The following is a 19280-nucleotide window of genomic DNA, read 5'->3' on the forward strand; positions in this document are numbered from 1 at the left end:
GATGCCTATGGGGCAGCAACAAAAGATTTACCAGGATGTTGTCCACAATGGAGGGCATTAGCTATGAGGAGAAACTTGGTTTGTTTTTGCTGGAATGATGGAGGTTGAGGGGGGGTGACCTGAGAAGTCTACAAGATTGAGAGGCATGGATAGTCAAAGCTTTTTTCCCAGGGTGAAATTACTAGGGGACACAGGTTTAAAGGAAATGTACAAGGCAGCTTTTTTTTTAAACAGTAGTGGGTGCGTGGAATGCATTGCCAGGAGAGGTAGTGGAAGCAGATACAATAGTGACTTTTAAGGGGGGTCTTGACAAATACACAAGATGGGAATAGAGAGATATGGGTTTTAGTTAAGTTGGGCAGCATGGTCAGTACAGGCTTGGAGGGCTGAAGGGCCTGTTCCTGTTCTAACCCTTCAAGCAAAAGCTATCCTCTATCTTGCCTAATTTCCTTTTGAAATTCTGGTAGGTGATCACATCACGTTCAAACTCCAACCTGCTGAGGGGAAATGAGATTAACTGCACAACCATGGCACTCAAAGCAGAAATAAAAGTTCCAGGAAATCAAATTGTAAGGATTGTATTTTTATTTAATTATTCGATCTGCAAATCAAATACCGACACTAATCTTTTTCATTCATGCAGCAAAAAAGTTACAGTTCATCTTTAGACAATTCATATCACACAATAATTTGTTTAGACTGAAAGAAAACAATAAAAAAGGTATACAATGATGCACCCCAATTACTGTAATGTAAACTGATCATTCAGAAGTAAAAGTTGTTGATTTGGTTCCCTCATCATACAGTAGAAATACATTAATGTTCCTGATTGGCTTTGAAATTTGCATCACATTGAGTTCATCGAGTGGCACAGACTGATTGGAGCGTTACCCGAATGTAAACAGAGCCCCTATCCATCTGAATGAGAAAATTATACAGACTGACAACAGTCACCTGCCACTCGTATATACAACAGGAACATTAATTGCTATTTTGAGGCACTGTACCACTTATTTTTAACAAACTTTTTTTTAATGCAAGTATGCTCCCTATAGTTTGTCCTTTGAGGTTTTCTTTTGGTTGTCCAATGGTTCTTTCAGATTACACGCAACCTCCTCGGAAAGTTCTAAAAGAGGAAGGTCATCCAATGAAATGTTCTGGATTGGCATTTCCAAAGGAGGAAGGTTGGGTATTGGAATGTCTTTCGCTTTCCCTGCGTTGGTAGCGTTATCGGACGGTTGACTGATGCACCACAAATCTGACTTCACAAAGTCTGAGTCCACGTCCAATTCCTTCTCCAACGGGGACTTTCTAAGTCGCGCATTCTCTGCCTTTAGCTGCTTATTTTCCTTCTTTAGTCTCTCGTTGTCAGCTGTAAGTACATCAACAAGTCTTTTCAGTTCAGATATTTTCATCTCTTGCTCCTCTAACCTTGTCTTGTCATCTTTAGGAGCTTTATTCACTGGACACGTGTTTGAAGGAAACTGCTTTCTCTCCAGCAAAAAGAGGAGTGTGTCTGGTTCCCTATCACAGGAGTTCCGAATTTGCCTCAGATATTCCTCCTGGTTAATGCTACTCATTTCTGCACTTGTGGAAAGCATCTCCTGACCATCAGATTCCTCGGAGAATGGTTTGATTGGTAACTGGGGATCAGCTTCCCTGTCTGCTGCTGTGGGGAGTATCTGAGTCCTCAGCTTCTCTTCTCTTTTAGCTCTCTTCCACCTTTCATGGATTAGATGCTGCTGTTTGATATGACTGTCTCTCTGTAGATCCAATGACAATAGAGCCTGTACAGTCAAAGCAGTCATTTATTAGCAGGGGACAGAAATAAGTCTGTATAATAAACATTTCAGTAATTATATTTAAAAAGAAAACAGTATGGTAAAGATAAACAGCAGGTTAGTGCTGCAGCTTATATCCACTACTCCAGCTGGCTGAGTTCAAGTAGCTCCCTGGTGTTAGTGGAAAACACCAACATTTACACTTCTGTTACAACACCAGATCACTGGTCAGAAGCAGGATGGCCAAAGCTAAATCCACATCCAGCCTGCTGCTGTCTGGATAGGAGCCAACTAGTGAGTGGAAATACTGCTTCCTCAGGCCAACCTGACATTCTGGAGACAGTACTCCCAGTGAAACAGGTGCTAAAGATCCGGTCCAGGCCACATACTCACTTTCTTGTTCAGGAACAGTTCAGTTGTTACAGTCAAGTCAAACTTAAATACTGCTTGCAAGAGACATGCTGTTGAAGCTTTTCATCTTACACTCATCAGGACTGATTCACAAGAATACTAATTGTAAAGGGAACAACAATTTATGCTGCATGGAGAATACACCAGGGTACAGTCAACTGTCAAACCTTTGCTTAAATTGAAACTAGGCATGTCGACTCTGATTGGTCAGAGAATTGCCATGGGGAATGAACCAAGCAATGGCCGACACCCCAAGCCTTTTTCAAAAGTTTGGAGGACAGCCATTCCCTGGTTCATGAGTGACCTGCCTGGTTTAAATTTAAACAAAAGCTCAGCAGGAAACTGTTCCCTGGTGCATTCTCCTAAAGTCCACTTACACACCGATCAGCACACTTAAGAAGAAAAAATTGCTGTGCCCTTTAAAGTCAGTATTCTTGCAAATCTGTCCTGATGAGTACAAGACAAGAAGCTTCAACAGCATGCATCCTTTTTCAGTAATACTCAATTTTAGTTTTTGTCATAGAACACTACAGCACAAACAGGCCCTTCGGTCCACAAGTTGCACCGATCACATCAATATCTACCAATCCAAAGACCTATCTATAACCCCCAATCCCATATACTCATCCAGAAGTCTTTTAAAAGACCCCACCCCAGCGAGTTCGCCTCCACCACCACTGACGGCAGCCGATTCCATTCACTCACCACCCTCAGTGAAAAACTTACCCCTAACATATTTGGCCTTGGAGGGAGTGCAGAGGAGGTTTACTAGGCTGATACTGGAGTTGAGGGGGTTGAGCTATGAGGAGAGTCTGAATAAACTAGGCTTGTACTTGTTAGAGTTTAGAGGAATGAGGGGAGATCTCATTGAGACGTATAAGATGATGAATGGGATGGAAAGGATAGAGGTGGAGAGGCTCTTCCCGCTCAGAAAGGACAGTAGGACTAGGGGGCACAGCCTCAAGATAAAGGGGGGGCGGTTTAGAACGGAGTTGAGGAGGAACTTCTTCACTCAAAGGGTAGTGAATCTCTGGAATTCTCTGCCCGTTGAGGTGGTGGAGGCTGCCTCGCTAAATATTTTTAAGACGCGGGTTGATGGGTTTTTGATAAGTGAGGGGATTAAGGGTTATGGGGAGAGGGCGGGAATGTGGAACTGAGACACAACAGATCAGCCATGATCTTATTGAATGGCGGGGCAGGCTCGAAGGGCTAGATGGCCTACTCCTGCTCCTATTTCTTATGTTCTTATCACCTCTGTACTTGCTTCCCTGCACCTTAAATCTGTGTCCTCTCGTAGCAACCATTTCAACCCGGGGAAATAGCCTCTGAAAATCCACCCTATCTATTCCTCTCAACATTTTATAAACCTCTATCAGGTCGCCTCTCAACCTTCGTCTCTCCAGGGAGAAGAGTCCCAGCTCCCTCAACCTAACTTCATAAGGCATGCCTCCCAATCCAGGCAACATCCTTGTAAATCTCCTCTGTACCCTTTCAATAGCTTCTACGTCCTTCCTATAGTGAGGCGACCAGAACTGCGCATAGTACTCCAAGTGGGGCCTGACAAGGGACCTATAAAGTTGCAGCATTACCTCATGTTCAGGATGAATAGGGAAGTGGATTTGGGAAGGTAAAGGATTTTAGGAGAGAGAATATTTTAGGATTATTTAACTATTTTAATCAAAGAAAAACCTTAGGTATGAGTGGTTTAAAACTTTTTTTGATCAAAGTTTGCTTTTAATGAATTAAATTTAAAAGGGCAGACTCCCCCATTAAACTGCAGATTCAAAAATCAGACAAATAATTCTTTAAGTGTCTTCCTGAGACAAACTGTAATTAAATTGGTGGTTTGCTTCTGAGGAATAATCACTGTAAGCCCATTGTGTTGAGATAATTTTGATTATTTCTTTAATATTAAGCTTGCTGCACAATCAGGAAGCAGAAGACCACAAAGTGAAAATTACTCTGTCCCATGACTGGTCAATGAAAGTAAAAAGTCTGACAACACCAGGTTTTAGTCCAACCTATTTATTTGATAATATACTCACAAGCTTTCGGGGTTAGCCCCTTTGTCAGGTGAATGGAGAGTTCTGGCCTCAGACACAGCATATAAAGCACAGACAGTTTAGAGATTACTGATTAGAATGCGAATCCTTACACCTAACCTGCTGTTCAAGACCTGAACCACTCACATTATCAGCCACTTCAGGTCTTGAACAGCAAGTTAGGTGTAAGGATTCGCATTCTAATCAGTAATCTCTAAACTGTCTGTGCTTTATATGCTCTGTCTGAGGCCAGAACTCTCCATTCACCTGACGAAGGGGCTAACCCCGAAAGCTTGTGAGTATATTATCAAATAAATAGGTTGGACTAAAACCTGGTGTTGTCAGACTTTTTACTGTGTTTACGCCAGTCCAACGCCGGCATTCCCACATCATGGTCAATGAAACTCAGGGAGACTGTTCAGGCAAGACAACCCAACAGGAAGGTCATTGTTTTGTTTTATTATTTGAGTGCAAGCTCTAGCAACTGAACTCTGATCACTTCTATTGTCCTGTAACTGCCAGTTTTTCGAGGAATAAAGCTGGCTTGTGTCTCAAACCAAACTCCATCTAAATTTGGTAACATTAACCTTGTCTTCCTTTTGTGAGATTGATCATAAACTTGTGCAAAAGACACGAGTACTTTGGTTGAGAAAGCAAGGGAGTTTTACTGATACAGCCCTGGGTCACACTACTGTTCAGCAGGTACATAACAGTGGGAATTAAACCTCCTTAACAACTGGGTACTCACAACCTGTGACAGACTCTGGCACATTCCAGATGGCTACTGTTCGCATGTAAATAAGTGGCAGATTTGCAGAATTTATGTATGCAGCATCCAGAACAACTTGTTAATGTCATTTATAAATTTACGTCCGAATAAAACAGTTTTTCCCTGAAAACTGGTTGGTGGGATTGTTAAATATACGTTCTGGAATCCAGTAAACTCTGGAACCCCAGAGCTACTTCATGGCATTTGTAATTGCTATTGGGGAAGAACTTACAGATATCAGCAGCAGGAAAATATTCTCAAAGCTTGGATTATAAGGAGAGGGTGGATAGGTTGGGATTGTTTTCCCTGGAGTGTAGGAGGATGAGGCTGTGACCTTTTTTGAGGTTTATAACATTATGAAGGGCATAGATAAGTGAATTGCCAAGATCCTTCCCCCAGGTTAGGGGATTCCAAAACTAGAGGTTTAAGGTGAGAGGGGGAAAGATTTAAAAGTGACGTGAGGGACAACTTTTTCACAGAGGGTGGTGCAATTTGGAATGAGCTGCCAGAGGTAATGGTAGAGGCAGGTACAATTACAACATTTAAAAGGCATTTGGACAGGTGCATGGTTTGGATGGATATGGGCCAAACAGGCAAATGAGAGTAGCTCAGTTTAGGAAACCTGGTCGGCATGGATGAGTTGGGCCGAAGGGCCTGTTTGTGCTGTATCCGTCATCTTTATGACTCTAAATAAGCTGTGGTTCTAACAAGTGGTAAGAATCTGTAAGATATGTGCTGTTTATCTGGGCCACATCCGTAACAGAGGCAGATTTCTGATCCAATGTTTGCCAGTGTCTAAAGTTAAAATAGTACTTTGATTTGGAAAACTGGCAAACTAGGTGTTGCCAAAGACAAATGTGCATTATTCCCATGGCATACGTGGGACTAGATGGTGTGTTGAGCTGTGGTGCATTCCAAAAACATTTTTAATATCCAATGGTGTGATAGCACATTCGGAAAGCTGGAAATGGTACAAAAGCTGTGGCACTCCCTATAACCTCCCCTTCTTGCTCAAGATCTTTACTCCATGGATTAGAAATGGACATTATTTAACTTAAACTTTGTATCATAAAAGTCTAAAAATGCTACTTTCATCCAAAAGGGTGATCAATCCACAAAAAGCTTCATCTGGAGACAGGTACTACAGAACTTTCCTGGACTTAATGTTTTAAGGACAGTACTACCTGTAATGTTTGTGTTAGTCTGTATTGCTCAGTCTATAAATAACCTGATTACTGTTAGCCACAACTTTTAGCCTGAACACTTTACTAGTCAATGGCATGGTATTTATTGCCTTGTAGAGAGGCAGCAGAATGCAAAGGTCATCCCACATGATCTGCCACATGCTGTGAGGGAACCAGAATTTCTAAATTTACTCTGTTAGTTGAAGCCAAGGACTACAACTCCTGATATGCATGGGCTCCAGAACAATGGGATAATTCTGGAAATTGAGTACAGGACAATCTGATTGTTTGCTTTGTCGATTCTTGTATAGGTAGCACAGTGGTTAGCACTGCTGTCTCACAGCATCAGGGACCAGGTTCAATTCCTGGCTTGGGCCTCTGCCTGTGTGGAGTTTGCACGTTCTCCCCATGTCTGTGCGGGTTTCCTCCAACGGTCTGAAAGACGCGCTGGTTAGGTGCATCGGCCGTGCTAAATTCTCCCTCAGTGTACCAAACAGGTGCCAGGAGTGTGACGACTAGGGGATTTTCACAGTAACTTCATTGCAGTGTTAATGTAAGCCTACTTGTAAATAAATTAAGAATGTTGGTTGATTGTTATACTGGACATGGGATCCAAATACACAAAATTGGGAAGAGACTGTTTTCTTCACTGGACTTTAGCTGTGAGCACATCGCCCTCTGGAGTCAGAGGGGAAATTAAAAGCTGCAGAACAATAAACCAAGTCATTGACAAGGTGCATTTTACAGCAGAGTTGGTTTTCTGGAACTGATTACTAGTGTCACTGTGTGAAAATAGATTACTGCACTAAATGATCATGTCTAGAGTGGAAGGACTCCAAAGTACAAAAGGTTAAATAAAGATTTTAAAAGCATGAGAAAAGGAAATCAGATGAACATTTCCTCAAAAATCCATCACTTCAAACAAGCATCAATGTGTGGGACATGGAAAACTTTCCCAGCACACACCATTAGGTCACAATGAGATTCTAAAGCTATAACACTTCAGCTTAGAACCAATGATCCACAGAAATTGGTCACCTTTACACCTGTTTTCTGGATGAAAATGGGGGTAATAAAGAACTTTGTTTGTCTAAAAAAATTCCAATAAATAACTGGCTTCAGGTCATCTCAGAATTTGCAAATGGCCATTTCAAACTGCACTCGTTTCGTTATATACAACAGGCCAAATACCATGTTAAGGATCCCTCAGGGACATTGGGATTGCCCTGACTGGGGCAAATACCCTCTCAGGTTTTCCAACTTGAATGTAACTTGGCAAGGGCTCAACTCAAAGGTAAAGTGTAGCTGGGAGAATTGCTCCACCCAGCCACTGCACATTCCCAATGGCCACAGCTGCCAGCATCGGCCCCCTTCCCATTGTCCCCTCTCACTGGATTTCAGCCTAGAGCAGGCTGCCCAGGGCACAAACAGGTTGAAATTATCTCTCTTGTGAGCTGCATGTGGAGGCTCTGGCAACTTAGTCAATGTGCTGAAACTGGGCCCAATTCTGACCTGGCTTTGGCCATCTGGATAAAACATGGCTGCCTGGGCAGCACTGATTCTAGGCCCAACAACAGATCAAAAAGAAATATGCCTCACACGCACACACCCGCGTGCTCACACATGCAAATGCACGTGCACAGACAGACCTGTGCATGGGTATGCGCGTGTGCGCACATTGACAGCTGTAATACCTTAAATCCTCAGGTGAATTTTTGGGTAACTGATATCCATAAAATCACCATTGTGAACTCAGTTTAACGAGAATACAAAATTTAATTCAAAAAGGTATTACTTGCTTCTGATTTTTCCACAACACATCAATTCCAGCCAAGAAATGTATGCAGTGAAGCACCATCCACATCATTGCTAGGCTGTTCTTGATGTGGCTGCAAAGAACACACCAGAACAGTCTGGGCCAACTTGGCTGCAGTTTTCTTTCTTACACGATGTAGGAGATCGATGCCAAAAGCATTTTTAAAAGTTCAACCACTGCGTAAAAATACCTGAAGGATTCCAGCGCAATGCTATAGACAATACACTGTTGGTCATTCAATTCCAGTCCTGTTCTTCTTGAAGGGAAAATGGGGATTACTGGCTTAGGGCCTTGCCCACGTTCCAATGAATGTCCCTTGCCAGTGCATATATAATGAGAACTCTATAATAAGCTCTTGTTTTGATGTGTCCAAATCAAACAGCCTGTCAACCAACACTCATTGCCTTGGCTTACACATGGAAAATAGTCATGTGTAGGAGATAGCAAAGGAGTGTAAGCATCTGGGCAACTGCATTCCAGCCAAAGCAAAGTCCCTGCAGTTGAAGATAGACCAGAACTAGGAAAGGAAATAGAGCTGAAGATTCCCGCTGAACTGCAGTCACACAGTATATTGGAGCACTATAGTGAACACAACTAATATTGGATCAGTAGAGCGTAGGCTGTATGACGTAACAAAATGTGAGTGAATGGTGCAGGTTTCCTTACGTACCTGTTCTGACTGTGTTAGTTTCATCGCTTCTCCAAGATGATCTGTACGGAAGGAAGTAACACAGTCAGTGGATCATACATCCCTTTATCAAGTCACACTGGACCACACTTCACAAAAGCACACTTCATAAAGCAACCGCATAGGATTTAAAATCACAACAGGAATTTACAGATAACAGTAGCCCTTTAAGGCATTCCTAAAGTGAATAAATTGCTGTGCTGTCCAAGTGAAATCATTGACTGACCACAGGTTTGATTATGGAAATTGCGTCCTATCCGCATGCATGACTCTCAGTAGAAAATATCTTAATACACTCGAGGGCAACACAGTTCATATGCATATTTATTTAAACATTTACCAATCATTCACATCAATAAACACTCATGTATAACAACAAATGGACATAGGTTTAAAGTTCAGCCAAAGACTGGATAACGAGTATTTGACCACATGACTCCATCTGATTTGTAGCTAAACACTGGGCAACAAGCCCACAGCAGACACAATCTCCCTGGCCCTACACTCAACTAGATAGTCAGTCTACCGCTCAGCCTTTAACACCTGTATTCCTACGAGACTCATCTCCAAACTTCGTGGCCTGGGGCTCGGCTCCTCCCTCTGCAACTGGATCCTCGAGTTCCTAACCCATAGACCACAGTCAGTAAAGATAGTCAATAAGATCTCCCCCATGATCATCCTCAACACCAGTGCTCCACAATGCTCTGTCCTCAGCTCCTTACTATACTCCTTATACATCTCTGATTGTATGGCCAAATTCCCCTCCGAATCAATTTTCAAGTTTGCTGATAACACCCACCGTTGTGGGTCGGATCTCAAACAATGACAAGACACAATACAGGAATGAGGTAGACAATCTAGTGAACTGGTGCCAGACAATAATCTCTCCCTCAATGTTAACTAAACAAAGGAGATGGTCATCGACTTCAGGAAGCTTAGTGGAGGACATGCTCCTGACTACACCTATGGGGAGAAAGTAGAAACGGTTGAGAGCTTCAAGTTTCTAGATGTCCAGATCACGAATAACTGCTATGATCCCTCCATGCAGACACTATAGTTAAGAAAGCCCACTGGTTGTATCACAGTTTGGTATGAGTCCTGCTCTGTCCAAGACCACAACAAACTACAAAGGACTGTGAACATAGTCCAAGCCATCACTCAAACCAGCATCCCATCTGTTGACACTGTCTACACTTCCCATTGCCTTGGAAAAGAAGCCAAATTAATCAAGGATCCCACGCACCCCAGACATTCTCTCTTCTACCACTGGGAAAAAGATATAAAAGTCTGAGGACACATACCAACCAACTCAAAACAGCTTCTCCTCTTGCTGCCATCAGACTTGAGTGGACCTATCTCACATTAAGTTGATCTTTCTCTGCACCCCATCTGTGACTGTAACATTCAACACACACTCCTTTTCATCCTCATGTACAGTATGTTTTCACTGTGTACTAATATATGTGACCATAATAAATCAAATCAAAATCAAATCAACATGGTTGACTGAAGGCTTTCAGTGCAAGGTACAAACAAAGAAAGCGATTATACAATGCTTTATAAATATTCCCTAAATCCAACAGCATGTTTCCAGCTGGAATACAACATTGGCACCACCACATTTTAGGCTGTGAATGAATTACTGCCTTTTTCTGGGGAAGAACATTGGAAAAACGTGGCCATTCGGCCCCTCAAATCTTCTCTGCCATTAACTAGATCATGGCTGATCATCTACCTCAACGCCATTTTCCAGCACTACGCTTGTTCCCCTGATATCTTTAATATCTAGGGATCTATCTTGAATATACTCAATGACTAAGCACCCCTGCCTTCCCCAGCCCTCTGGGATAGAAAATTCCTAAGATTTATAACTTCTGAGTGAAGAAATTCCTCATCTCAGTCCTAAATGGTTCATCCCTTATTCCAGAACGCCACCATTGCCTCCACCACCTCCTCGTCACCCCCAGTAAGGGAGAACACCCTTCCTGCATCTACACTGCCAATTTCTGTAAAGAATTTTGTATGTTTCAGTGAAATCATTCTCATTCGTCTGAACTTCAGGGAACGAAGGCTCAGTCTCCTCGATATCTCCTCAAAGGTTAATCCCACCAACCTGGGAATCAATCTGGTCAATCTTTGTTGCATCCCCTCATGGCAACTACATCATTCCTTGGACCAGGAGGCCAAAAGAGTTCCCTGTTTTTAGGATTTTGGAACAGGATAGGGCTACTTTATTCACAGCAAAATAAATACCCATTTTAATTGAGGCAATTTTTCTTTAGCTTTATCTTATTTTATGGAAGGCACCTATTTCAAACATGTGAGCATCTACACAGAGGCTGGGGACTTCAACCTCCCTTTAACATACTAGAAAGCAGATTTCCACGTTCCTGGTTCTGAAGCTGCTGAAATACCTTGACAGCCACAAGGATTAAAAATGGATTGTGAAATTAGCTGCCTCCCTTATGGGGAAGCAACCCCTTCACCTGATTTTTCCTTGTTGTCTAATATCTGGATGATCCAATAGGCCCGAGTTTGCACCAATTTTAAAAAAAACAATGGGCGGAATTTTACAGCCTCGCTCTTCCCGAAACCGTAAAATCTGCTCAAGGTCAACAGACCTTTCCATGGTGCGTACCTCATCCCCACTAATTCCCAGGAAGGTAAAATTGCTGCCAACGAGACTACTCAATATATACATCAGGTTTTCGGCTAACTTCAAATTTGAAATGGCAATTTAAATTTGTATATCTGTTTTCCTCTGGCAGCAAGAATTGGCTTTAGGTTTTCTGCACATGTATGAACAGGTGCATGTGTACAAACAGGTGTTGGCAGGGGAGTGTTACAAGATACTTCACATTTGTTTTTCCTAACAAAGTGGATAACTTTGCTTTTCCCACATTACATTCTGTCTAAAAATGTGCAAGACACTTTGCTCTGAGGGCATGAGAAACAAACAGAAGGAGTTGCTGGACATGAACAAAAGATGGGAATATAAAGAATTTTAACAATGGTAAAAATTATACAAACTCTTTTAGTTCTGAAATGAAGTGGGAATGCACCATGCTCTCTGTACTCAACTGGAAAGATTACTTCTCAATCCAGCCTGCGTTATTTATATACAGCCAAGGAAACATTAGAACCAATTTGATTACAATGCATGGTTAGTGACTTGTTTTTAATAGTTAGCACTGCTGCATTGAACCTTTGTAGGTTAGCATTATCATTGTTGTGTGTGACACACACCAAGGTCCTTGCTAATCTCAAACACTCCCAGGCATCTTAACATTTTGTACATCAGATCCCAAGATTTGTAAGGCAGTTGAATATTATTAGAGCTTAAAAGTAATCAGAGACATATATATGAGACAATACTGTGCTTGCTAAAAAATTAATTCTGCAGGTAAACTGATAGGATAAGCATGAAAACTGTGAAAGATCAGAGATCTTACCAGCCAGCCCGAGTGTCATGAAACATCACATCCCATTATTGCACCTCACCGAAACGTCAATAAATATTTATCCAATTGGGCATTCTTCAATTTCCTGATAAACTTAGTCTCACCTACTCCCCTTGCTAGTCATTAACCTCTAATATTCCCTGTAAGCAGCAACCCGAAAGCTTCCACCCAGACCACATGCAAGCTGGGCTCTTTAAATTGCTGTGCAAAAATATAGTAAAGGTCCCATGCACTCCAAACAAAAGAGGGTACGTTGTACATGACTACCTGTACTTGGTTCCATCTAAACTTCTACTGGAGATCATTTGCACTTTCACTTAAGTTAACCTGCCGCAGCCCTAGATTTAAATAATAAGATAGCCTTGTTTTACAAATGCTCAAAAAATGAAACTGAGTTTATTTATTTCTATTTTTAGTAACAGGAACTTTCACTGGATACCATCAAACACAAGTGGAAAATTAAGGATACTCAAAACCTAGTACATCAGCCGGAATCTGTAGAAACAAAACGTAGCAAACTTGATTGAGAACCTTGAAATACCAGAGAGGGTTGATGAGGGTAATGTGGTCGATTTGAAAGTTTATGAGGTACCACAATCTTATTTGCAAAACTGAAGTCCATAGGATTGAAGTGTGAGTAGCAGCATGGATTTGAAATTAGCTAAGGACAAAAAGCAGCAAGAAGAAGTGAATGGTTGTTCTGTAGACAGGAGGGAAGTACACTGTAGCCCTCTCTGCAGGAGCTGGAATTAGGACCACTTTCTAATGTATATTAATGAATATACACAGGGCAAAATTTCAAAACTTGCAAATGACAGAACACAATGAAATGTTATGATTAGGTAATAAATAGAAACAAAAATAACAGACTTCAGAAAGATGTGCTAGACTGGTGGATTAGGCAGACACTTGGCAGATAAAATTTAATGCGGAGAAACAGTAAGAAAACACATTGGTAAAGAAATGAAGAGATGCAACCATTTATATTTTTCTGTATTAATTTGATCTGTTATATATCTACCTATTTTGCCAGTCTTCTGAAGTCTATTATTATCCTCTTCACTGTTTCCACAGCAGAACTGAATGCCATGATGTAGAATAAAAACAAAAATGGCGCTGGAATCAGATTCAACAGTACCTTTCAAAAGGGAACTGTATAAATGTTTGAAAATGAGACACCTACAGTTATGCTAAAGTTTATTTTATTAGTCACAAGTAGGGTTACATTAACACTACAATGAAGCTCCTGCAAAAGTCCCCTAGTCGCCACATTCCAGCGCCTGTTCGGGTACACTGAGCGAGAATTTAGCGTGGCCAATGCACCTAACCAGCATGTCTTTCGGACTGTGGGATGAAACTGGAGCACCCAATGGAAACCCATGCAGACACAGAGAGAATGTGCAGACTTCACACATACAGTCACCCAAGCTGGGATTTAAATCCAGGTCCCTGGCACTGAAAGGCAGTAGTGTTAGCCACTATGCCACCATGCAACAGGGTTAAGGGGGAAAAAAGCAAGGCAGTGGGACGAATTGAAGAATACTTTCAAAGAGCTGGCATGGGCATGATAAGATGAATGGCCTTCTTTTGCACTGTATATATGTTATTTCTAAATTTGACTATTCGCGAGCTCTGCTGCTCAGCCTCTGCTTCTCTGTTCTACACAAATGTAACACTCATCACCCACTCAGGTTTATTCACTCATCACCGACCCTCGTCTTCAAATCCTTTCATGGCTTTATAAGAATCTGAGAAACAGGTGCAGGAGTAGACCATTCAGCCTCTCAAATCCAGCCCACCATTCATAAGAACATAAGAAATAGGAGCAGGAGTAGGCCATCTAGCCCTTCGAGCCTGCCCCGCCATTCAATAAGATCATGGCTGATCTGTCGTGGCTCAGTTCCACTTTCCCGCCCTCTCCCCATAACCCTTAATCCCCTCTCTTATCAAAAACCCCATCAACCCGCGTCTTAAAAATATTTAGCAAGGCAGCCTCCACCACTTCAACGGGCAGAGAATTCCAGAGATTCACCACCCTTTGAGTGAAGAAGTTCCTCCTCAACTCCGTTCTAAACCGCCCCCCTTTTATCTTGAGGCTGTGCCCCCTAGTCCTACTGTCTTTTTTGAGCAGGAAGAGTCTCTCCACCTCTATCCTATCCATCCCATTCATCATCTTATACGTCTCAAAATAATGGTTATTTTTCCACACTTTTCTACCTGCTGTCCATATTTCTTAATTCCCCAAGACACCAAAAAATTTTATTCCAACCTTAAATATATTCAATATATATATAAAACCCACTCCCCAGGTAGACAATTCCAAAGATTCATAACATTATATGGAAACATTTTTTCATTCATCTGTCCTAAACAATTAACCTCACATCCCAAGACCAGGCCTTGACATTCCGCACGTCAGAAACTTTTCCCAGCCCTACGATCCCCCAGGATGTCTGCACTCCTCTAATTCTGGCCTTTTTGTAAATTCCCAGTGTTAATCATTCCATCACTTTCAGCTGCCAATGGGCAAAGCTCAGGAGATTTTTCTTTAGCCTCTCTATCACTCTCCTCTAATTTACGACCTACCCTTTTGACCAAGTCTGTTATCATCTCTCCTTGTGTGGCTGGGGGTCAAGTTTAGTTTGATAATACTCCTGTAATGTACCTTGGGACAGCTACCACATTAAAAGCATCGTATAAATGGATGTTGCTGTCATATGATTCCTTTGTTAGAAGTAACTAGACTAGGAATAACAACCAAGTCTACAATGTAAGCAGAGATTCTGAGCCCAAGCAAAACCGTAGGTGGTGCAATAAGATCAAATTATTAAAACTATAATTAAACCTTGCAATTAAATTTAAAAACGCTCCAAGGTGCCTGACAGAAGAACTAAAGTTTTGGCTTATAGTCCAAAAAGATTCACCAACCTGCAGCCTTCCCATGACAATCAATTGCTTCAGCATACCTTCCTGCTGCTAGCATACGCTCCGCCTTTCTGCTCTGCTGGTGAGCCTGAAAGAAACAATACTTCTAAGCAGAATACACTTGTACTGAGTCATTTCAAGTCAAGATCTACTGTGTTACAATCAGACTATGACCTTGCAGCTAAACTGGGCAGTTTCCATCTACATTGCTGGAAAAGAACAGTCACATGTGAAGGAGTGTGAACATGCAGACTCCTTGAGATATCACATCTCAGCACTTACTGATCTGAAGGGGAGCTTTAACAGCAAGTTCAAGGAATAAAATGAATCTCCTGAACATCATGGTTCATGTGTAATGAAGTCAGAAACACAAACACCATAGTAACCTTGAGAAAATTGCCCTATTTCCAGATAGGATGGACTGTTAGTTTGTAGCTACTGATCTGCCACTTCTGGGTTGTAGAAATTACTAACTTTAAACTACGGTTATCTATTTCACATTGTAAGTGGTGCTTGTTCCCAAATATGCACACAAATTGCTTCTGAAATTGTTCAAAACAGTCTTTGCAACCAACACTGCCATATACAGCTGTATTTGCACTGTATTTCACAAATGCAATTTCACCTCCACAGATTCCTCTGATACCCATCATCGCAAACAATACATTCAAGAACAAAGAAAATTACAGCCCAGGAACAGGCCCTTCGGCCCTCCAAGCCTGCACCAACCATGCATCCCAACTGAACTAAAACCCTCTACTCTTCCCAGGACCCTATTCCTCTATTCCCACCCTATTCATATATTTATTCAAACGCCCCTTAAAAGTCACTATCATATCTGCTTTCACTACCTCCCCCGGCAGCAAGTTCCAGGCACCCACCACCCTCTGTGTAAAAAAACTTGCCTCATACAGCTCCTTGAAACATTGCCCCTAGTAATCGAATCTTTCACCCTGGGAAAAAAATTTCTGACCATCATTCTGTCCATGTCCCTCAATCTTGTAGACTTCTATCAGGTCACTCCTGTCTTTCACTGAGAACAAGCCAAATTTCTCCAATCTGTCCTCATAGCTAATGCCCTCCATACCAGGCAACATCCTAGTAAATCTTTTCTGTGCCCTCTGCAAAGCCTCCACATTCCTCCTGATACAAGTTAGGATACAATTCCTCCTTGCAAGCCAGAATGTAATGCTTTGGATTAGAGTTTTTTTTAACTGAAGTGCTTAGACTCAGAAATGTTACAGCTCCAGGAAGAACATAGGAATTAGGAGCAGAAGTAGGCAAAATTCAACCCTTCAAGTCTGCCCTTCCATTCAATCAGATCATGGTTGATCTCTAACTGCTCTCAAATCCACCTCCCCACCTGCTCCCCATATCCCCTTGTTCCTTTTTCTTTAAATCAGAAGAATATCTATCTCCTTCTTGAAACCAATGATTCAGATTCCACCGCACTACGGGACAGTGAGTTCCACAAATTCACCACCCTCTGCAAGATGTAGCTCCTCATCACCTCAGTTTTAAATCTACCCCTCTCAACCTATACCTGCAACATCTTGTTCTAGATTGCTCCATAAGGAGAAACATTTGGTCTACGTTTACTTTATCATCCCTTTATAAAATTTTATATACTTCGATCAGATTCCCCACCGCCCCCACCCTTTTAAATTCCAGCAAGTACAAGCCCAAACTGTTTAATCTCTTCATGTCAACCCCTTCTTCCCCAGAATCAATCTGGTGAACCTCCTCTGAACTGCCTCCAATGCCATCACACCCTTCCTCAAATAAGACCAAAACTGGACACAGTTTCCAGAGGTGGTCTCATCAACACCCTATACAACTGCAACAACACTTCTCCACTTTTATACTTCAGTCCTTTTGCAATAAATGCCAACATTCCACTTGCCTTTTGTTTATTACATGCTGCATCTGAACACTGACTTTGTGATTCATGATCAATGACACCCGGATCCCTCTGCCTGGACACATTTTGAATCTGCTTTCTATTTAGGTAATAATTTGCCTTTCTATTTTTTTGGCCAAAGTGGACAACCTCACACTTACCCACATTAAACTCCATTTGCCAAATTTAGCCTATCTACATCCATCTGTAAAATCTTTATCTACTCTTCACGGCCTGCCTAACCCTAACCTCTTTTAGTATAACCCGCAAATTTTGCTTTGTTGCACTATGTCCCTGCTTGCTGATAATTTATGTGGATTGCGAACAGTTGAAGTCCGAGGACCGACCTGCAGCACCCTGCTAGTTACAGTTCACCAGCCAGAGAAGGACCTATTTATCACGACTCTCTACTTTCTGTCAGTCAGCCAATCCTCAATCCAATCTAGTAGTCTATCCCCAATCCCCTGTGATCCCACCTGCTGGATCAGTCTTTTATGAGGCAGTTTGTCAAATCATCTAATAAACCCTGCTCATAACTTACGCATGCACCTCATTAGGATTCTCACTTCTGTCCGCTAACTGATCATATCTGAATATGAGAAACACGCCAAAAGCAAATGGTGCTCAGCTCAGTTCACTAATAATTGACTTAGTCCTCATTCTAAGGTGGACTTAGAACCTTCAAGAGTCACCAAGATGTACCAAGGAAAATTGAAAAAAAGAGGTTAAAAAATCCTATAAAAAGATTAATCTGCCCAGAAAATGACAGCAAGATGAAGATAATAGGTTAGTGGGTAGTGTGGGATGTTTAGTTATACTACACATAGGCAACTAAAAGGTGACAAATGCATCTTTAGAATTAGTTTTACTCTGATGAGGGTTTCCATAATTTACAAACCTTGGAATGAGTATAAATAAATTGCAGCCTTACGCGCCCGGAATCAGGAAACCTAGGCTGCTTTCTGTATTTCAGTCACACACCTTGGGAGAAGGGAAAGATTGCTGCCAGTTAGCTGCAGCAGGCAAGGCTGAGGACAACTGAGAACTCACACTGTAAATTTGGTTAGTCAGTAAAAGATTTTATACAAAGTGCACAATGACAAGGACATCACATTGTACTTTGAACAGCTGCATGCAAAGTCCTGACATTATACATAGCTTACAAGTCAGGGCTGTCTGGGAATCTCACATTGATAAATAAAATTCTTTAGGAACACGTTGTACGAAGTCTCTCCACACAAACTAACTATATTACAAATGTGACGTAGCATTATATTTCAATTCATTTAATTGATTTCTGAACACTTAGATACAAGATACAGCCTAGATGAGTGCACTGAAAGTACATTTCCTGCACTACAGTACAATATAACTTTGTGAATCTGTTTTCAAGAAGCAGCAAGGTAAAGAAATTTTAATACTAGGATAGAATTGTGGATAGAATGTAGATATGCAATTCTTCCAGTTTGTTGCATCAGAGAATTTGGTTACAGTGTTCCTGCCTGCTATGTGAATTCCCAAACCCAGCTGGGTTATATTGGGAGGTCAGGAGTTCTTCATTCTGGGGTGAGGGCAGGAGCGCAAGGGAGAAAGTGAAGTTATGAGAAGTCAATCTTGTGCACTTTGTTCAGACAGAGTATCACTGGCAAAGGCCTGGTGCAAAGTTGCACAAACCCCCTCACATTATGACAAAGAGACAAAGGAACGTAAAATAATAGATGGATTTATTTTTCCAAAAATTAAACTATGTTGCTTTACAGGATAGAAACTGTTCTTGTATCACTAGGAAGGATGGGAACGAGAAAGGTTGAGCAAAAAAGAAAGGGACTATGGAGAAACAGTAAAAAATATACTGAGTAGCAAAGAAAAGTCAAGATGCGACAAACAAAAGAACCTAACAAAAGCAATTGCTAGAGAAACAAAACTTTAGTTGAGAGTTCCATTACACAACATGGAGATATCTGTATATTTTGTGGAAGAACTTGCTTTTTACTCTGACTACTCTTACGATTATTCACACCAATAAACTATTATTAATGACCCTATCCTCCATTAGCTGAGGAAATGCCCCCCATATTACATCCAGGCAACAAAAGTCGAGTTGCAACTATGAGTCAAAATAGTTTATTTTTGATGGGTGGACTATTTACTAAACTAACATTTCTCTGAATTTTAGAGAAAGGCTGAGGTAGGAGGAGTGGGACACAAGACCCTCACATTACATGATGTCAAACACAGTGCTGATTCCTCTCTGCAGAGCAGCCAGCTCAATATAGAGGTTTAAAAGCCTGGAATAAAATGTT

The 19280-nt window shown here is 41.5% G+C and overlaps 1 protein-coding gene across 2 annotated transcripts in view; it reads right to left on the reverse strand.

The window, feature by feature from the left end:
• Positions 1 to 567: 567 nt before the first annotated feature.
• nrbf2b (nuclear receptor binding factor 2b) overlaps positions 568 to 19280 on the reverse strand; it is a 29991-nt gene continuing 11278 nt past the window's right edge. The window contains exons 2-4 of one of the 2 annotated variants that reach the window (XM_080205414.1): positions 15081 to 15165; positions 8674 to 8714; positions 568 to 1787 (exon numbers count right to left, since the gene is read on the reverse strand). In XM_080205414.1, coding sequence (XP_080061540.1) covers positions 1050 to 1787; positions 8674 to 8714; positions 15081 to 15165 — 864 coding nt within the window. In that variant the 3' untranslated portion in view covers positions 568 to 1049. The remainder of the gene's footprint in view (positions 1788 to 8673; positions 8715 to 15080; positions 15166 to 19280) is intronic. The other variant, XM_080205415.1, reaches the window with a different exon arrangement.

This window comes from Carcharhinus amblyrhynchos, chromosome 17 (genome assembly GCF_965287045.1).
Source record: "Carcharhinus amblyrhynchos chromosome 17, sCarAmb.v2.hapA, whole genome shotgun sequence".
In the NCBI taxonomy this organism is placed as follows: domain Eukaryota; kingdom Metazoa; phylum Chordata; class Chondrichthyes; order Carcharhiniformes; family Carcharhinidae; genus Carcharhinus; species Carcharhinus amblyrhynchos.